This window comes from Podarcis bocagei (genome assembly GCF_964188305.1).
Source record: "Podarcis bocagei genome assembly, chromosome: 14".
NCBI lineage: Eukaryota > Metazoa > Chordata > Lepidosauria > Squamata > Lacertidae > Podarcis > Podarcis bocagei.
This window is the reverse complement of record NC_138139.1, coordinates 19,777,182-19,795,851: the sequence shown is the minus strand read 5'-3', so window position 1 is coordinate 19,795,851 and position 18,670 is coordinate 19,777,182. Positions and strand designations below refer to the sequence as shown.

The 18,670-nt window shown below is 46.8% G+C and overlaps 2 protein-coding genes across 6 annotated transcripts in view; one reads left to right on the top strand and one right to left on the bottom strand.

The window, feature by feature from the left end:
* The window catches only part of ACAN (aggrecan), an 83,901-nt gene extending 73,406 nt beyond the window's left edge, over positions 1-10,495 (top strand). For all 5 annotated transcript variants that reach the window (XM_081170998.1, XM_081171000.1, XM_081170996.1 and 2 more), the window contains 4 exons: positions 341-423; positions 1,704-1,848; positions 4,395-4,577; positions 7,386-10,495. In XM_081170998.1, coding sequence (XP_081027124.1) covers positions 341-423; positions 1,704-1,848; positions 4,395-4,577; positions 7,386-7,474 — 500 coding nt within the window. In that variant the 3' untranslated portion in view covers positions 7,475-10,495. The remainder of the gene's footprint in view (positions 1-340; positions 424-1,703; positions 1,849-4,394; positions 4,578-7,385) is intronic.
* A 3,585-nt stretch (positions 10,496-14,080) lies between these two features.
* HAPLN3 (hyaluronan and proteoglycan link protein 3) overlaps positions 14,081-18,670 on the bottom strand; it is a 29,773-nt gene continuing 25,183 nt past the window's right edge. The window contains exon 5 of the mRNA XM_081171264.1: positions 14,081-15,721. Coding sequence (XP_081027390.1) covers positions 15,441-15,721 — 281 coding nt within the window. The 3' untranslated portion in view covers positions 14,081-15,440. The remainder of the gene's footprint in view (positions 15,722-18,670) is intronic.

Here is an 18,670-nt window from a genome sequence, read left to right as displayed (position 1 = left end):
TTCCCATGTGGTCTGGTTTCCATCACAGTGTGTCGTTGTGCCAGAAGTGGTTTAGTCCTGCTGGCCACATGACCCGGAAAGCTGTCTGTGGACAAACGCCAGCACCCTCGGCCTGAAAGAGAGATGAGAGCCACAACCCCATAGTTGCCTTTGACTGGACTTAACTGTCCAGGGGTCCTTTACCTTTTTACCTTACCTGTCTGGAAGAGCACCCAGGCACAACAAAAGCAGAGCAAAAGGAAAGGGTGGAACATTTGTGGTGTAAAAATTTGCAGGATTTCAGCAGGAAGTTACAGGCTAACTTTCTAATCTTTATGCTCTCTCTGTCTCTCCTTTCTAGACAATGCTCAAGACTACCAGTGGATTGGCCTTAGTGACAGAGCAGTTGAGGATGACTTCCGCTGGTCTGATGGACACTCCCTTGTGAGTTACATTCCAGAAGGACATGGTTTTCAGTGAATGATCCTGGGCTCTGGCGAAACGTTTCAGCATAAGAGCTTCCTTCCTCACAAGGAAATACAATTCTTGGCTTTATTTATTTTTGCCCCTTGTGCCCAAGAGTGAAAGGGGCTTCTTTGTTTAGTGGGAAAGGACAAGAGACAGAGGCAACATTATCACAACACATTTAAAGCACTCTGATACCACTTTAAACAGTCATGGCTTCCCCAACTGGTAATTGTAGTTTGAGGGATTCTGACAGTTGTTAGGAGACCTCTGTTCTCCTCGCTGAGCTCCAATTCCCAGAGTTCTCTGCAAAGAAAGATTGGTTGTTAAACCACTCTTGGAACTGGAGCTCTGTGAGGGGAATAGAAGTCTCCTAACAACAAACTATAGCTCCCAGAATTCTTTGGAGGAAGTCCTGACTGTTTGAAGTGGTATCATAGTGCTTTAGATACATGGTGTGCTTGTGACCAGAGTTAGGGCTGGCTGCAGGTTTGATTGGGGCTTTGACCACTTGCCCTTCAGAGCTGCCAAGTGTCCCATAAGGAGTTGGGCATATACAGGTATAAGCCAGGCATAGGCAACCTCAGCCCTCCAGATGTTTTGGGACTGCAATTACCATCATCCCTGACCACTGGTCCTGTTAGCTAGGGATCATGGGAATTGTAGTCCCAAAACATCTGGAGAGCCAAGGTTGCCTATGCCTGCAATAAGTGGTAGTGGCTGGTGCGCATTGTGACTAGTAGGGTGGAAGGCAGGGAGGCCACCAGTAGGTGGAGCTAGAGCCAGCAAGAGGCAGCGCTAGAGACAATAGAAGGTGCAGCAACTAATCTTCATTTTGTCCCCTTCCCTTCTACAAGGAGCAACATCAAAACTAAGGGTAAGGAACCTGGCAGGCAGTGCCAGCCTATGGAATGGTAATAAGAAGGCAGGCAGGTGGGGCTGGCTAAAGCCAGACAGAGGCTGGTGTAACAATGCCTCATTTGCCCGGCTGGGCCGGATTCCACTGCCTGCAGAGCAAATAACGACTTTGAAGGAGTGGGTGTGAATTTAGAGCAGAAAAGTCTGGGGACAATAAGCCCCTCACTTTTCAGGATTATGGTCCCACCCTCACTTGGGGGACCCTGCAAAAACAAAACAAAAATGGGTGATCTGATGGCCATTTTCTCCACCATTGGGTCTTATTAGACCCTAAGGAAAAGCCTCCCCAACTGTCTTCGCTGTCTAAGTTCCAATACCAGCTTTGTTCTCATCTCTCGCAGCAATACGAGAACTGGCGGCCCAACCAACCCGATAATTTCTTTGCCAAAGGAGAAGATTGTGTTGTAATGATCTGGCATGAGAAGGGAGAGTGGAACGACGTCCCCTGCAACTACCATCTCCCATTCACGTGCAAGAAAGGAACAGGTAAGGCTGGATTCCTGGCAGCGAGAGACCTATGGGACAAGGAAGGACGAGATAGCAACTCCTCCCAAGGGCATTTGTACAGGTGTGGAGAAACCTTTGGCCATCCAGAGGTTGCTGAACTCCAATTTCCAACAGTTCCCCAGCAAACATGGCCAATGACCAAGGGTGACGGGAGTTGTAATTCCACAACATCTAGGGAGCCAAAGGTTCGCCGCACCTGCAGTCATGTGTGTGACTTGGGAGATCTGCAAGTCTACCGTGCGAAAGAATTTTAGTAATTAAATCAGGTATGGGAAACGTGTTTCCAACCCCAGATGCAATTAGATTTCAGCTTCCATCAGCCCCTTTGAAGCAATTTTAAGGCTAATTTCCAAGGGGGTGGGGCAGCAGTCTAGCAACATCAGCCACATGTTCCCCTTTCCTGAATTACCGTATTTTTCACTGTATTAGATGCACCGGGCCATAAGACGCACCTAGTTTTTAGGTGAGGAAAACAAGAAATAAAAAGCAACACAAAGCATCCTGAGCATCTTCCACAAAAGCCAGGGATATCCTCTAGCTGTTCTGGCTTTTGGATAGCCCCGCAAAGCCTCCGCAGGGCATGGGGATGAAGGCTCCCCGTGCCCTGCGGAGGCTTCCCGCGGCTAAGCCAGAACAGCCAGCGGGATTGCAACGCAGCGATCCCGCTCGCTGTCCTGGCTTCTTGCTTGGCTGCACACAGCCTCTCCCGGGCAAGGGGAGCCTTTATCCCCTGCCCGTGAAAGGCTGTGCTTGGCTAAGGCTCCCCCAAGAGCAGCACTCCCTTTAAAGAGCACGGAGTGTGTGTGCGGCTCTTTAAAGGGAGCGCAGAGCCTCCCGCCTGCATCCGCTCCATAAGACGCACACACATTTCCCCTTACTTTTTAGGAGGGGAAAGGTGCATCTTATAGAGCGAAAAATACGGTAAATTTTCCTCATAGGGTCAGTGACTCACACAAGAGAAGTCGGAGGGCAGGAAACGTATTGTGCGATTGGACCATTCAGTCCCTCAAATGGCAGAAATCTGCCAGGGCTTTCTTTTCTTGGATAAAGCTGCTCTAGGTGGAAGTGACCTACTCAGAGTTAAAGTGTGTTTTGTGTTGGAGAACTGCGTTGCAAAATTCATAGGTGTGTGAATTTCAAAGTTCGGCTGAGTTCCACTTTGCACGTTGTTTCAGGAAGTGAAAATTAAGTAGTTTACCTTTAAATGTGGCCTGAATCAGATTCCCCCCACTTCTCTAGATGCTAGTTAACCAGTTGTTTATAGCTCTAATCCTGCCTGCCACATTAAAAAAAGAGATGGCCCTCTGCAGCCACTAAGCCTGGCTCATGGACCAGGCAACAGAAGGCTCTTAGCAACCTTGGCGTCTGAAGGTCTCATAGACCAAACAGCGAACAAAGGCTTTAGTATGGAATCCCCATTCCTGCATGGAACCAAAAGTCAGAGCAAGGATAAATTTTCAGAGAATCTGCTCCTGAGCCCAATAAGTGCAGAGAACACCAACGGCATTTTAAGGACGGGACCAGCATCTCATACTTGCAAATCCCCCAAGATCTCTGTTTCTAACCTAGTTCCCCAACCCCATTTTTAAAAAATAAATATTGAAGCACACTTTTTTCCTGAACCAAACTTCAACATTTGCTTCACTCTTAACCTTCAAAAAGATGTGCTTTCAGGTTGTGTAAGCAGAAGAACTCTCTGCACTCAGAACATCCTCCTGCACTGCTAAGTGAGCAGGGATGGAGGAGGAGCTCAATTCTGTGTGCCTCTAAAGGAGAATTTACCAAATTTGCAGTTTTCAAAAGAACGTGGGAGCCAAAGTGCAACCATCCTTTGAAATTTGCACTTACTGTACCTGAATTCTGCAATTTACTTCTCCAGCCAAGTAATGTGCATAAATATATGCACACATATATTTGTGAAAAGGACATACAAAAGTGTGTTAAATTAGGGAGATATTGTTTTGCAGAAATGTGTAAGCTATTTGTATGCAAGATTGCATACAAAATTGTGTGTGTGTGTGTGTGTGTGTGTGTGTATTAGAAAAAATTTGCACTAGAATGTGTATAAATTAACATTAGGGCTGTGAAAAATGGACACAATTAAATGTGGAGAAACTGAACTTAAAACTGGAAAAGCGAGAAAAACGAGTGACTGTTCTGTATATGACTCCTGACTGTAAGGAGACAGGTACTGAGTGGCCTCGACAGACGTCCTTCTCTGAACTCAGGTGACTGATTCTGCTGCATATCTGTATCAAGAGTGTCTGAATGTTACAATCACACCAATGGAGAGGCAGAGCAGAATTAGACAATCAAATTGGATGCTGATGGTGTAAAGTGAAAACCAGAGCAGTAAATCATACAGAGACACAGCAGGCATCCTATCAACCGGTTAGCAATCTGGTGTCACACATTAATATTAAAAGTTCTTGTGATGATAGAAGAATAAGGTTAGGAGCATCACACCAGCCACTGAGCTGCTTTGTGCTGAAAGCAACTTTGAAGGCTTTCTTTCCCTCCACCAGTTTCCTGTGAAGACCCACCCGTGGTTGAGAACGCCAGGCACTTCGGAAAGAAGAAAGACCGGTACGAGATCAACTCCATGGTGCGGTACCAGTGCAATCAGGGCTACATTCAGCGTCATCTGCCCACCATCCGGTGTCAACCCAACGGGCACTGGGAAGAGCCACGGATAGCCTGTATTGATCGTATGTAGTGGTCTATCTTATTTGTACTGCGAACCAATATCCTGATTCGGTATAAGACAGCTTCCTGTGTTTCTGTGTAACCTCCATGCAAGTTTTGTGCGAATGTATCACCACAAATGCTCAATAAATAGTCAGTCTCAAAACTCCCAGGGACAGAGAGTTTGGAAGAGTTTATCCAGCTCCCATTTGAGTTAGACAGATGGCGTGTGTATGCAGTCCATCGACCTTTGCCAGCCAGTAGTTGACCCACACTTTCCAGGGGAAATTTCCCATCGCTTTTCTCATTGGACTTTTTGTGGTTAGAAAAGCAATGAGATAATCGCACTAGAAAGATGTAGGGTGATGACCAAATTTTGTGCAAATGCACAGCTATACTGGAAAGACCTTCATGAATGCAGTGCCTACACCGGACCAGAATGCTCTCTGGTACACCAAAGTATTATTCCCTAGCTTCTTCTTCCTAATTAGGAATGATCAGACAGTTCACACCCACAGCAAGGGAGAGGCTGGCTGAAGCTTCCTCATGTGTGACAATGATGCTCTTAGTTAAAGCTCAGTCTGACAAGGACTCCAGGTCTATCCCTCTCCCAGGCAGAGCTGGCTCACAAGGGCCAGCTGGATATTCAGCTTGGGGGACGCTTAATTCCATAGCGATGCCAACAGCTGGCAAGTCCTTCTTGGCCAACATGCTGTGCTCAGCAGACTCTCTGTAAGTCTTTGAGTTCTCTGGCTTGTGAACGGACAGAGGGCAGGGATAAGATTTGCAGGGGTAGAGGAGAGGCAGCTAGACGGCAGCTCCCATGCCACCCTTTCAATTGGCTAATAAAAGGTTTGGGAATCAACTTAATTATGGGTTTTCCTTTAAGGATCCTGACTAGGGATGGGGGAGAAATTCAGTTTGCATTTTAATGGGGACCTCCCTAATTCACTCTTCCTGACACGATACACAAATCAAAACCACTGTACTTTGAAATCCACACCTCTCCTAATGTTACGATGCAGTTCGCCAACCAAGTGATGAGTAGGGAAAAGTGCACGTTAGGCTAAATGTGCATTAAAATGTGCCTTTTCCTGAAGATATGCAAAAAATGCATTATATAGCGAGAAAATGGCTTGCAGAAAAATGTGTGTATTAAGACAGAATTGCATGCAAAATATAAGAGAAATGCTGGGCATTTTCATGATGAATTTTTTATTTAAAAAAATCACAAACTGTTGGGGAAATCTGGAAACCAAACTTCAGATGGGGGAGATGAGAACTGAAATTTACAGATTCACCCATCCCTCTTCCTGAATGTAAAGTATTTGGGGAAAAGAAATACTAAATAGATCCAGGATTGGGGGCATGTTTGGAAAATATAGGCTTGTAGCCAATTAAGTCTTACTCCAAGTAGACCCATTGAAATGAATGTGCCTAAGTTGGTTATGTTGTTTAACTTTAATGGGTCTGCTCTGAGTTGGGCTGGCATTGAATACAACCAATAACCTTCCCTTCTCCAGATTTAACCTACACACCACCTCTGACCCTTGGGCTGTCTCGGGGCACTCTTGCATTGGTTGAAAATACCAACATCCCACCATCAGAGGTAGCCAGATGTTGTTGACTACAATGCAAACCATCCCTGACCATTGGCCATGCTGATTTGGACAGATGGGAGTTGGAGTTCACCAACATCTGGAGGGTATCACATTGGCTACCCATGACATGGGTGGCGCTGTGGTCTAAACCACTGAGCCTCTTGGGCTTGCTGGTCAGAAGGTCAGCGGTTCAAATCCCCGTGACAGAGTGAGCTCCTGTTGCTCTGCCCCAGCTCTGGCCAACTTAGCAGTTTGAAAGCACACCGGCAAGTAGATAAATAGGTACCACTGCAGCAGGAAGGTAAACGGCATTTCCATGCGCTCTGGCACTCATCACGGTGTTCCATTGCACCAGAAATGGTTTAGTCCTGCTGGCCACATGACCCAGAAAGCTTTCTGTGGACAAACACTGGCTCTTTCGGCCTGAAAGCAAGATGAGCGCTGCAACCCCATAGTCGCCTTTGAGTGGACTTAACCGTCCAGGGGTCATTTACCTTAACCTTTTACAGATGTGGCTCAGCTGACTCTTAGCTTTGTGAACACTTTGTGCCAGCAAATCAGAAGGCCAAAAAAGGCCATCTGGAGGAGCCCATTGTCAATGAAGTAGCTTGCTTTAAAAAACAAAATTGTTACAGGGCAGAGGGCGTTTTGAATTTTGTCCTCAGGCACCAACATCTCTTGGGCTTATTTTTTTCTGGATTCCTCCTCCGCAAAGAGAAAGCTCTCTTCTCTTCTCCAGCTATAGCTCCTTGAACAGGGAGCCATGTAAGAGAGTCTGCCTCATGGGCTGGCGATGTCTCGGCCTATCAACCGTTACTGGAAAGGGCAGACTTTATTCCCTCACGCCACGCCACGCCACGACGGACAGTAGCAGAGTTGTCTGTGGCACCCTCAAATCTCTTTCCCCTTAGTGTTAGGTGGAAGGGACAGAGCCTGCGACAAAGTGTCCTAGAGGGGGCGAACTCACCCAGCCGGTTCATTGGGTCCCAGAGCACCGGAGGTGAGAGAAGGCCCGATTGTGCTATGGTGAGAATGCTGGCGCCATGGCACGTTCAGCACGGCCAGCCAGAGAAACAACATGCTACAGCCTCGGCAGTGTTTTTCCAGAGAGCAAGAGGGAGAGAGGCGTTTGGTCAAGCCAGCTGAGGACAAACAGGGCCTCTGTAACCTCCATCCCTAGGTAACAAGGTGCCTTTTCTTCTTCTTCTCCTTCTTCTTCCCCTCCCACAGCCTCCACCTACAAGCACAGACTACATAAGAGGAGCGCAAGGACTCGATCAAGGACCAATGGAGGAATGGCGCAGAGACCCACCCATTAAAGAAGAGACAGAGAGAGGAGATAAGAGAGAGAGAGAGATTTTATGGAACAGTTATATTAACAGATTCGATTTCTTCTTGTTGCTTTTTTGTTGTTGTTATATAAGGGGAAAAATATATTAAAGAAAAATCCACCTTGTGCATATGTAAAAAGAGAGAGACAGAGAGAGAAACTTTTGCAAAACAGCAAAGCAAAAGCTTTTTGCTTTTTTTTTTACTAACCGTCTGGATCCAATTATCTTTGTGCCTTTTCGGGGAAGGGGATGGAGAGGGTCGCAAGAGGGTGAGGGTTAAGTTAAATAATAAAGAAGATTTGCTATTTTTTTGTGGGGGAGGTCCTGGTTTTATTCACAGGCCATGTAATTATTTAATCTGCAGGGTGGACAAGACTCTCTCTTTTTCTTTTTCTTTTGTAAGCTGTTGTGTTTCTCCTTCCCTGCCCCACTCTGCTTCTTCCCACTGTTGCAGCTTGCCTTGTAGGGTTCAGAGGGAGCCACTGGGAATGTGTAAATCGAGAGAGAGAGAGAGAGAGAGAGAGAGAGAGACAGAGAGAGAGATCAAATGGGCTGAATCTTTTCAATGAGAAAGGAATGAAAAAGAGGTTTTCCGCCTCTCCCAGGGAGGTGGGGGAAACAGCCATTGCTCGTTTGGAAATGTCAGTTCTTTTAAATAAATGCAAAATGTAAAATAATGTGTGGAGGCTGAAATTAACCAGAACATCAGACCAGCCAGAGTGGCATTCATATAAAGAACAAAGGGCAGAGTTAAAAGCTGGACCTCTGAGGCTGTGTTAGTTCTTGTCAGTTTCCAGCTACTCTCGGCCAATTTCTCCTCCCCTCCAATTTTATTTTATTTTATCTCTAAAGTTGTGTGAAGGAAATGAGAGAGTAAATGACTGGAGCAACAAAATTCAGGTCTTGTTACTGACAATCGGCAAGCCAGCTTCATATATACACCTATGAATCAACCTTAGTGGGTCGTTCCAGAGATTCTCCCTCAAGTCCCAACATTCTGAATGCACAGAGGCAATATCTGTTTTCAGCCGCTGTGTGAATGAATGTAACCACTTTGTAAGCTGCTCGTCTGTATCATCCTGTCAGGTGCTGATCATTGGGCCACACTCTTTGTTCCCCAGAAATTTGTTGAAAGAAAAGTGTAGTTGAAACAATACTTGACAAGAAGTTACAGAGGTGCAACTTGTGGTCAGTTACCATGTTGGTCAGTGGTCATCTGTATTAGCTTCCTAGCTCAAGTCAAATGCTGTTGCGAAGTTCTTAAGCAGGGCACAGGAAGCTGTCGTACCCAGGTGGGCCATAGGTCCATCAAGCACAGCATTGTCTATATCAGAGTTACCCAAACTTGGGTCTCTAGCTGTTTTGGGTACTACGATTCCCATCATCCCTGACCACTGGTCCAGCTAGTTCAACAGCAGCTGGAGACCCAAGTAGTAGTTCAACAGCAGCTGGAGACCCAAGTTTGGGAAACTCTGGTACAAGCATAGAATCATAGAGCTGAAAGGGACCCTAAGGATCATCTTGATCCAACCCCCTGTCCCATAAAGGGATTGATCTTGCAACCTTGACATTATCAGCACCATGCTCTAACCAACTGAGCTATCTAGGCTGGTCTACACTGACTGGCAGGAACAGCTTTCGAAGATTTCAGCCCAGGGCTTTCCCCAGCCCTACATGGAGATGCGAGGGATTGAAACTGGGGCCTTCTGCACTCAAAGCATATGTTCTCCCACTGAGCCATGGCCCTTCAGTTCAAAGCATGATAGCATCCTCAGCATCGGTAACCAAAGATAGACTTCCTCTGCCTATTGAGGCTCCCCCTCGTTTTTAGCTACCATGATTGTCATCTGCCCCATAAAACTGTCTAATCTAATAAAAAAGTGGGGGAAATAATACCCAAAGCTTTTAGTCAAATTTATTCTGGATGATGAGCAGGTCCATGAATGATATGCATCTCTTCATGCAAATATGTGAGGCAGTATCCAATGCAGAGCTAAATTAAAGCCAATTAGTGACCAACTTGTTCCTCTGGAGAAATGTTTTGTCCCAGCAGGACGTTGTGTTGTGCGAGAGAATGCACCAGCAAGTGGCTGGTAGCTTTGCTGCACAATAGATTGTGCAATCTGTTGCACAATTGAGTTTCTGGTTGTGCAACTGTTTCCTGCAGTGGAAGACATACAGAGTTGGAAGGGACACCATCTAATCCAACCCCATGCAGCACAGGAATCCTTTGCCCAATGTGGGGCTCAAATCCATGACCCTGAGATTAAGAGTCTTATGCCCTGCTATCTGAGCTAACCCGGTTGTGCTGAATTAAAGCTCGCCCTTGCACTGGGACCGAGAACACGGGATACAGACAATGGCTACTTCACATTTAACCCCTTTCTCTAAGCAGCTCAAGGGACATGGGTGGCACTGTGGGTTAAACCACAGAGCCTAGGACTTGCCGATCAGAAGGTCGGCGGTTCGAATCCCCGCGACGGGGTGAGCTCCCATTGCTCGGTCCCTGCTCCTGCCAACCTAGCAGTTCGAAAGCACGTCAAAGTGCAAGTAGATAAATAGGTACCACTCCGGCGGGAAGGTAAACGGCATTTCCGTGCACTGCTCTGGCTCGCCAGAAGCGGCTTAGTCATGCTGGCCACATGACCCGGAAGCCGTACGCCGGCTCCCTCGGCCAATAAAGCGAGATGAGCGCCGCAACCCCAGAGTCGGTCACGACTGGACCTAATGGTCAGGGGTCCCTTTACCTTTACTAAGCAGCTCAGGATAGCGGACGAGGGTCCATGCCGTTTTATCCTCACAACAACCTTGTGAGGTGGGTTTCACTTCCCTCTGTTTGTTCCGAATCTGCTGCCAGTCATTTCATTGGCTTATTTCCCCTGTCAGAGTAATGCTTGAATTATGCAGAGGGGGGCAGGAAGGTTGTGGCGTCCTTCGTGAAGTCTACAAAGTCCATCCTTGAATTTCTCTACTTTTAGCCAAATCGCGATACAAACATCCCACCCCGCTTGCCATAGCTTTCTAAAAAACAACAAAAAAAAAACCAGGTGTTCAGGAGCTGGCACAAAACGGTAAGGGGGCTGAGCCCCCTCTGGCCTGCGTATAATTTGAGCTACAGAGTCACTCAGCTGACAACATCATGGGTTTGTTTCTTCGGCCGTCTTCTCCCTGCTTTCCTAAGTGCATCTTAAAGATGCAAGTAGAGGACATAGAAATATATCTATAACGCAACTTCATAAGCCTGTGTCCCCCCACCACGGCTGTTTCCTACCCCCCACCAGGACATATGGAAAAGCAGCTCCCATCCTGAGATGGCGCTCTCTCAAGGGGGACCGTGCCGGGCACCTGAGTTCCTTGCATCTATTTATATATATATTTTTAAAAGCATAATGGTAATAATTATTGAGAACAAAGAGAAAACTGGTCATTTTTACAATAATTTAAATGGACTCGCCAATGTCTCAAGGATGCTGGTACGAGCCTGGCTTTTGATGTGTGTTCTGTTTTCAAAGTGGGGGGGTGGGAATGGTCTGGGGGTGGGATGTGGAATGAAGCAAAGAAGAGCTTGCCTGATTTTTTTGTTTTCTGTAAAAAGCAAAAAAAAAAAAGAGAGAGGTAGGAAGAAACCCAACCCAGAATATTTTCTTCTTCCTTCTTCCCTCCTTTTTTTTTTCCAGGGGTGGGGGGTGTTTAACTCTTATGCATAAAATGCAAGATTCAAAATTAAAACAGCTATCGGCGCTGTTGTGAACCCTGTAAAATAAAAGTTTGTTGTATTTTACCCTTGCGGAGGTGCTGGTTGCATGCTGTGTGTGTGTGTGTGTTCTGTGTGTGTGCATTTGGGAACACTTGTGCACACATCGTCGCAGATCAGAAGCCACGTTACAGATCAAAGGGGTTATGTCAAAAGCACAGTGGTGGAGTTTAGGGACTGTAAAGAAAGTTATGTATTGATCAGGCCAAGGCAAAGGCATCCAGTATAGACTACAATCACTCCCAGCCTCAAGCAATGCAGGGCTGCTCTGCAGGAAAACAGGAAGCTGCCTTTCGTCAGGTCAGAATAATTCTCCACTGAGCTCAGTACTGCCTACTCAGACTGGCAGCTGCTCTCCAGGATCCCAGGAAGATGTGCTTCATGTGACTTCCTTCCTGGGGCTTTTTAACCCCTTACATGAGGGATCAGGCACATGTAGCTAGACTACAACTCACACCATTCCAGACCACTGGGCATGCTGACTGGGAGTCTGATAGGAGTTGTGTTTAGTCGTACTGCTTTTTTAACCTATTTTAGTTGTTTTATTGCATATCATCTCAAAATTTATATGAAAGGTGATTCATAAATGCATAAGCAAATAAATGTGAAATGAATAAGTAACTGGAGGTGTCAGGGAATAATCTTAGATCCTCCTTCAGGCAAAATAAGTGATCTGCTGCTGAGATATGACCCTGTATTGAGATGGGCAAACATACAGGCATATTGTCTGTTCAAGCACAGCAGATGTCATAAGTACAGTGGTACCTCGGGTTACATACGCTTCAGGTTACAGACTCCGCTAACCCAGAAATAGTGCTTCAGGTTAAGAACTTTGCTTCAGAATGAGAACAGAAATCGTGCTCCGGCGGCACGGCGGCAGCAGGAGGCCCCATTACCTAAAGTGGTCTTCAGGTTAAGAACAGTTTCAGGTTAAGTACAGACCTCCGGAATGAATTAAGTACTTAACCCGAGGTACCACTGTACTGTCCTAAGCAGTTCAGTTGGGCCTTTGCTGTTTCCCCAACTTTTGTAACTGCCCAAAGCAGTCTCCTGCTATCTTTTGGGGGGACAAATGTGATTCAGTGTACATTTAATGGCACTCCTACCAAATTTGCAGCTTCCAAAGCAATGCAGAAAGCCATCCCTCAAAATCTGCATGAATTTTGCAACGCAGGTCTCCAGTCAAGCAATGTGTCCAAAAATGTATACACTAGGGTAATACATGCTTTAAAAGGCATATATTAGTGACAGGAACATAGAGACGTGCATTGTATTGTGGGAAATTGCTTTGCAAAATTACATAGAAAAATGTGGGTATTAGGAGAAATTCACAGAAATTCGCAGTAAAATGCTGGTGAATTTTCATGAGGATCTTTTTTCTTTTTAATTCAAACTAATGTGATAATTGAAAAAGGAGAAACAGAGAGAAACCAAAATTGACAGATTCCTGCATTCCTAGCTCTGTCAGAATGGAAACTGTTAGGTTGGCAGAAGCTGGGACAGAGCAACGGGAGCTCACCCCATCACGGGGATTCGAACCGTCAACCTTCTGATCAGCAAGCCCAAGAGGCTCAGTGGTGTAGACCACAGTGCCACCTCCGTCCCAGTGCAAGTACAGTGGTACCTCGGGTTACATATGCTTCAGGTTACATACGCTTCAGGTTACAGACTCCGCTAACCCAGAAATAGTACCTCGGGTTAAGAACTTTGCTTCAGAATGAGAACAGAAATTGTGCTCCGGTGGCGCGGCAGCAGCGGGAGTCCCCATTAGCTAAAGTGGTCTTCAGGTTAAGAACAGTTTCAGGTTAAGAATGGACCTCCGGAATGAATTAAGTACTTAACCCAAGGTACCACTGTAGATAAATAGGTACTGCTGCAGGGGGAAGGTAAACGGCATTTCTGTGCGCTCTGGTTTCTGTCACGGTGTTCCATCACACCAAAAGCAGTTTAGTCATGCTGGCCACATGGCCACAAACGCCAGCTCCTGAAAGCAAGATGAGCGCCGCAACCCCAGAGTCGCCTTTGACTGGACTTAACTGTCCAGGGGTCCTTTACCTTTTTTTACCTTACCATAAAGGAAACGTGCATCTCAGCTATCTCAGCTGCCTCTTTCGGGGTTCCATCAGAGTCTATGGCCCATGTGCGCCACATGAATGAACAAAAAGAGCAGTGTGCCCATTGGGTTGTCTGCCTTAAGCATCATTGTGTCTTTGCACAGCTCATTACTTACATGTCCCTGTCAGGCTTGCTTCATTATTAACAGAGAAGGAGGAGGCAAACAAACTGCGGCAAACTTTTTAGAATTCATTACATGAGTTGGGAGCTGAATTTTAATTAAATATTTAAGCAGAGAGTTCTTTGATATGCTGTGCAAAGGTAAGCATGGGCTTCTGATTAAATTGTTGGCGCCTACATGAATGCAATTCATTCAGGGCGCCTTCCACCAGGCTCGTAGCCTCTCTCGCGTGCATGTGCACCCACACCCCCACACCGCTATTTCCTTCCTGTTCTTCCTCCCCCGCCCCATTCCTTGATACATTTCGCTTTTCAAAAACCCCTTTCTATCCCAGATGTTCGTTCTCTCCCTCTCGCCCTCGCCCTTTCACACACAGATGCATACATTCACTGGTGTGTGTTATTTCGGCTACGAAAGCTTTCCCTAACAGTAGAAAGAGGACTTCCAGATCTGGCAGCTTCCACTCACCCCCTGAAAAAATTGTTTAGTGTTTGTTGAACAGATCCTCCAAATCAGGGAGCCACTCCCCTACACACACACACACACACACACACACACACACACACACACACAAAGTGCAACAATCTCCCACAAATTCCTTGGGTAGTTTTCTTAAGGGTTTTATTCGCAAACGTCCGAGAAACCCCCAAGTTTGAACAGCAAAACCAAAAGGTGAGGGACACACAAGAATAGAGCACACAGATGCCAAAGTATGGTAACTTAGAGAGCTTTCCGTAATAGTGGCAAGGTAGTTTCACGTAAGGGTATAAAGGCAGTTCCCTATGTGCCTGTGACGTGGGAGGGGGGCATGGCTAGCCAACAAGAACTAGAACATTCCTACAAAGTGAAGATACACTGCAACGTTTTGCTGCAGGTCCCACTAGTATGCTCTACAGGCCCCCCCCCAAAAGGGACATTAACTGAAATACTATATTCAGGCATCCTGCTTTCTTTCTTTGAACAAAAGTAGGCACCAGCATGACCAGCAGGATCAGGACCTTGCTACGGGGGAAGAACCCCTTGCCAGAGGTCCTACTTGTGTGTGTGTGTGTGTGTGTGTTTGTGTGTGTGTGTGTGTGTGTGTTTATTTCCAACCTGCAGAGGTAGACTCCTGTGACCCTCCTGATGTTGCTCTGATTCTAGGCATGCTTACTCAGAAGTCAGTCCCTTTCATGGCCCCACCCCTCTTGTCAGGCCACACCCCTCTCTCTAAGCCACACCCCTTCCCAGCCTTGTTTCACGCCCTCGAGTGTTTTTGCCTTGCTGGAATGTGTCACTGAACTCTGATGACATCTCTTGCTTCTCTGGAACGAAGACAGAAAGGGGCATATGTAGAAACAGGTGTACTGTACAAAGCTATATTTTCCTTCTGGCTCTTCATGGCACTGACAAGAGGTTGCCCAGGGGTGAACATAGCCCTCAGGCTGGAGAGTTTCCCCACCCCATCCTAATCTGTAAACACTGGATTTACTAGGAGGCAAAGCCAATGTGGGGTGAGGAGACCTTATTCTAGTAACTACTGGGAACCTCCCATCGGGACTGGGAATCCTTTGGCAAGATGCAGTGACCACAGTACAGACCCAGCTGAGCACAAGACAGTTTTGCAATCTCATCCATAGATCTCAGCCTGAGCCCATTCCAGAAATCAGATGACCAGACAGAAAAACAACACTAAAACTCAGGAGGGGTTTCTCTACCACTGGATTAGACGGGCAATGGAAGTGGAAGAATCTTAAAATCAGCACCAAGTCCACTCCAAGGCTATTCTGTGGGGCTGTGCAGCATTCCTCCCCTTTTGTTACAAAAATGTAAAAATAAAAAAAACCAAGGCCCAAGAGACACACAAAAAATAAAACATACAATTAAAACTGCCCCCCGAGACTGGCCCTTTAAATAATAAACTCTAGGTGGGCAACAGAAGGATATTGTCCATTGGTGCACAGTGTCCATACATTGGCCTTCCTTCAGCTCATCTTGTAACAGTAGACTCCAAACTTGCCAACTTTGGGGAAGCCAAAGCTTCTGACCCCAGGTTCCGGGGGACCACAGTTAGGCCGGGGCGAAGTGATGGGGTAGCGCACACTAGCATCAGCCAACCAGCCGGCATCACAACGGTCCAAATTAGAGAGCTTCCATGCTGAATAAAGTTGGCCCACCTTGGCAATCTCAGCCCCATCGTCCTGGCATGCTTGCTTGGCTTCCTCCAAGGTGAGCTGCTCGCGGCCAGAGAGATAGTAAACCGTTCCTGTTGGGAAGGGGGCAGAGAAAGAGTTATGGAGCAATGCAGGAAAATCCCAAAAGAGATCCACTTACAGATACATGTCCCGCTCTTTATTCCCTGTTTAGTTTATTTGGGTTATACTGAATGCTAAGTCCTGCTCAGAAATGACTCATTGAAGTTAATGAGGATGACCACCCTGGGTTCATTCATTTCAGTGGGTCTAATCTGACTATGTAAGAAGGCTGTTGGGGCAGGCCAATGGTCCATCTAGTCCAGCATCCTCTTCTTGCAATGGCCAAGCAGATGCCACAAGCATGACCCCAAGCACAAAGTCCTCTCCCTTCCTGTGGGTTCCAGCAGCCGGCATTCAGAAGCATCGCTGCTTCCGACTGTGGAGCCAGAGCATATCCAACATGGCTAGTCGCCATCGATAGCCCTCTCCTCCATGAATTTCTTTAGTCCTCTAGGACTAGCATAGGGACACGGGTGGTGCTGTGGGTTAAACCACAGAGCCTAGGGCTTGCCGATCAGAAGGTCGGCGGTTCGAATCCCCACGACGGGGTGAGCTCCCATTGCTCAGTCCCTGCTCCTGCCAACCCAGCAGTTCAAAAGTATGAAGTGCAAGTAGATAAATAGGTACCGCTCCAGCAGGAAGGTAAACGGTGTTTCCATGCGCTGCTCTGGTTTGCCAGAAGCGGCTTAATCCTGCTGACCACATGACCCAGAAGCTGTACGCCAGCTCCCTTGGCCAATAAAGCAAGAAGAGAGCCGCAACCCCAGAGTTGTTCACGACTGGACCTAATAGCCAGGGGTCCCTTTACCTTTACCTTTAGGACTAGCATTGGCTATCACCTTGGGTTTGCAGACCCCAAACAATGGTCGTTCTACCCGGACACTGAGGTCCAGCACCGAGGGCCTTCTGGCGGTTCCCTCACTGCGAGAAGCCAAGTTACAGGGAACCAGGCAGAGCGCCTTCTCGGTAGTGGCGCCCTCCCTGTGGAACGCCCTCCCACCAGATGTCAAAGAGAACAACAACTACCAGACTTTTAGAAGGCAGCCCTGTTTAGGGAAGCTTTTAATGTTTGATGTATCACAGTATTTTAATATTCTTTTGGAAGCCGCCCAGAGTGGCTGGGGAAACCCAGCCAGATGGGCGGGGGTATAAATAATAAATTATTATCATTATTATTATTATTATTATTATTATTATTATTATTATTATTATTATCATCATCATCATATGGTAAAGCAGGAGTCACCAGTCTTTTGCAAGCCAGAGAAAATGTTGTGGGCGCTATACATGTGCTACAACCATGCATGCACCACACTACACAAAGCACACACCCCCATGCACCACAAGGACATACGCCAGCGTGGCCTAATGGTTAGCATGTTGGACTAGGACCTAGGAGAGCAGGGTTCGAATCTCCACTCACTGGGTGACCTTGGGCCGGCCACCATCTCTTAGCCTAACCTACCTCACAGGGCTGTTGTGAGGATGAAATGGGGAAGATGGGAACCATGTACATCACCTTGAGATCCTTGGGAAAGTGATATATAAATGTAATAAATAAAAACAAACAAATAAAAATACGCTCTTACTCCTCCTCTTCTTCCCTTCCCTACTCCCTAGTTACCCTTTAGCCTTAGCTTTTTGCTAGCCTAATTGGGGAGTTTAGAAGGATGTTGTTCTTTCTTGGAGATTATATTGTGGAGAGAAGATTCTGCTTCTTTCAAGCCTAATTATAGCTATGGAGAATCTGATCCCTCCCACGGTAGCTGCCAAGAAGCAGAGAAACAATTAAAAGTTCTTACCACGTAATTTATTAATATTCGCAGGAAGAGACGAAGGAATGCAGTCTTCCCTAATAATGGCGAATAAAGTCCCACCCCCTATGTCTCTATTATACGTCACCCCTGCGTTGGCTAATCTGAGCTTTCTGCTTCTGAGCTCTCTGTTCTCCTACTCTCAAGGCCCGCCTGGTCCTGGGAAAGGGGGAATCAGGAATGCTTTCCAAAGACATTGAGTCTGTCAGTGTCAGCTTCATTCCAGAGCTGACAGAGGCTGGGAATCAAAGCAGGCAAAGGGAGATAAGGACACTGGAATGTGAGCTGGAATATGAGAGAGAGGAGTGGCAGCCGAGTGGCATAGCTTCAGAGAACAGAGAGCAGGCAGCAGATAGCAAAGATCCAAATACCAATCTTAGCTCAGAGACAGAAGGGGAGAGGCCGAGAATAGCTAGCCCAAAAACTCGAAGGCACGAAAAGGTCAGTGAGAGGAGGGGGAAAGAGCGGAAGCGAAAGGGTTTTTCCCCTGTTGGAAGAAGAGGAAAGGGCGAAGTTTAGACTCAGCAACTGCAAACTTGGAGTCAGACACGGAGTGAAGGAGCTCCGGAGTGATTTATGTGTGTGAGCAATAAACCTGAGATAATTACTGCCGGTGTCTCGCGTCTGTGGGAGACCCAAGCCATTACAGTCAGCTGTCTCTCCCCTTGTGCTGCTTCTTCTTGCTGTTCCTTTTCCAAAATTTCCCAGTTTCTCCCCTCTGCAGCCTCTGAACTACGGCCTTCTGCAAACCGCTGTTCTAAATCTATACTGTCCTCCTGTTCTCAGGAAGGTTCAGGAGAAGGGGGGGATGGTACCCACCGTTCCTCCTCAGTCCAGTCCCTGACACAAGGGGGGGGGGACCCTAAAGGTGTCAGGTAAGCCTCTTTGAGCACATGTCTGCTTGTGAGAGCCATGCTGGTAGCCCATGCAGAACAGGGTTATCAAGACAACTACAGCACAGAGGAGAAAACACAGCCTAGGGGAACACAAATTGTGCTTTTCAGTACCGAAGTCCATGAACAGTTACAGGGAGTTAAATGGAGAATTTAGACTCCAGAACTCATCTTCCCTTTAATGATTGCTCTTTGTAGTATGAATAAAAAGCATACTCAACGCAGCACACAGCATTTACAGTATTTCATTAAA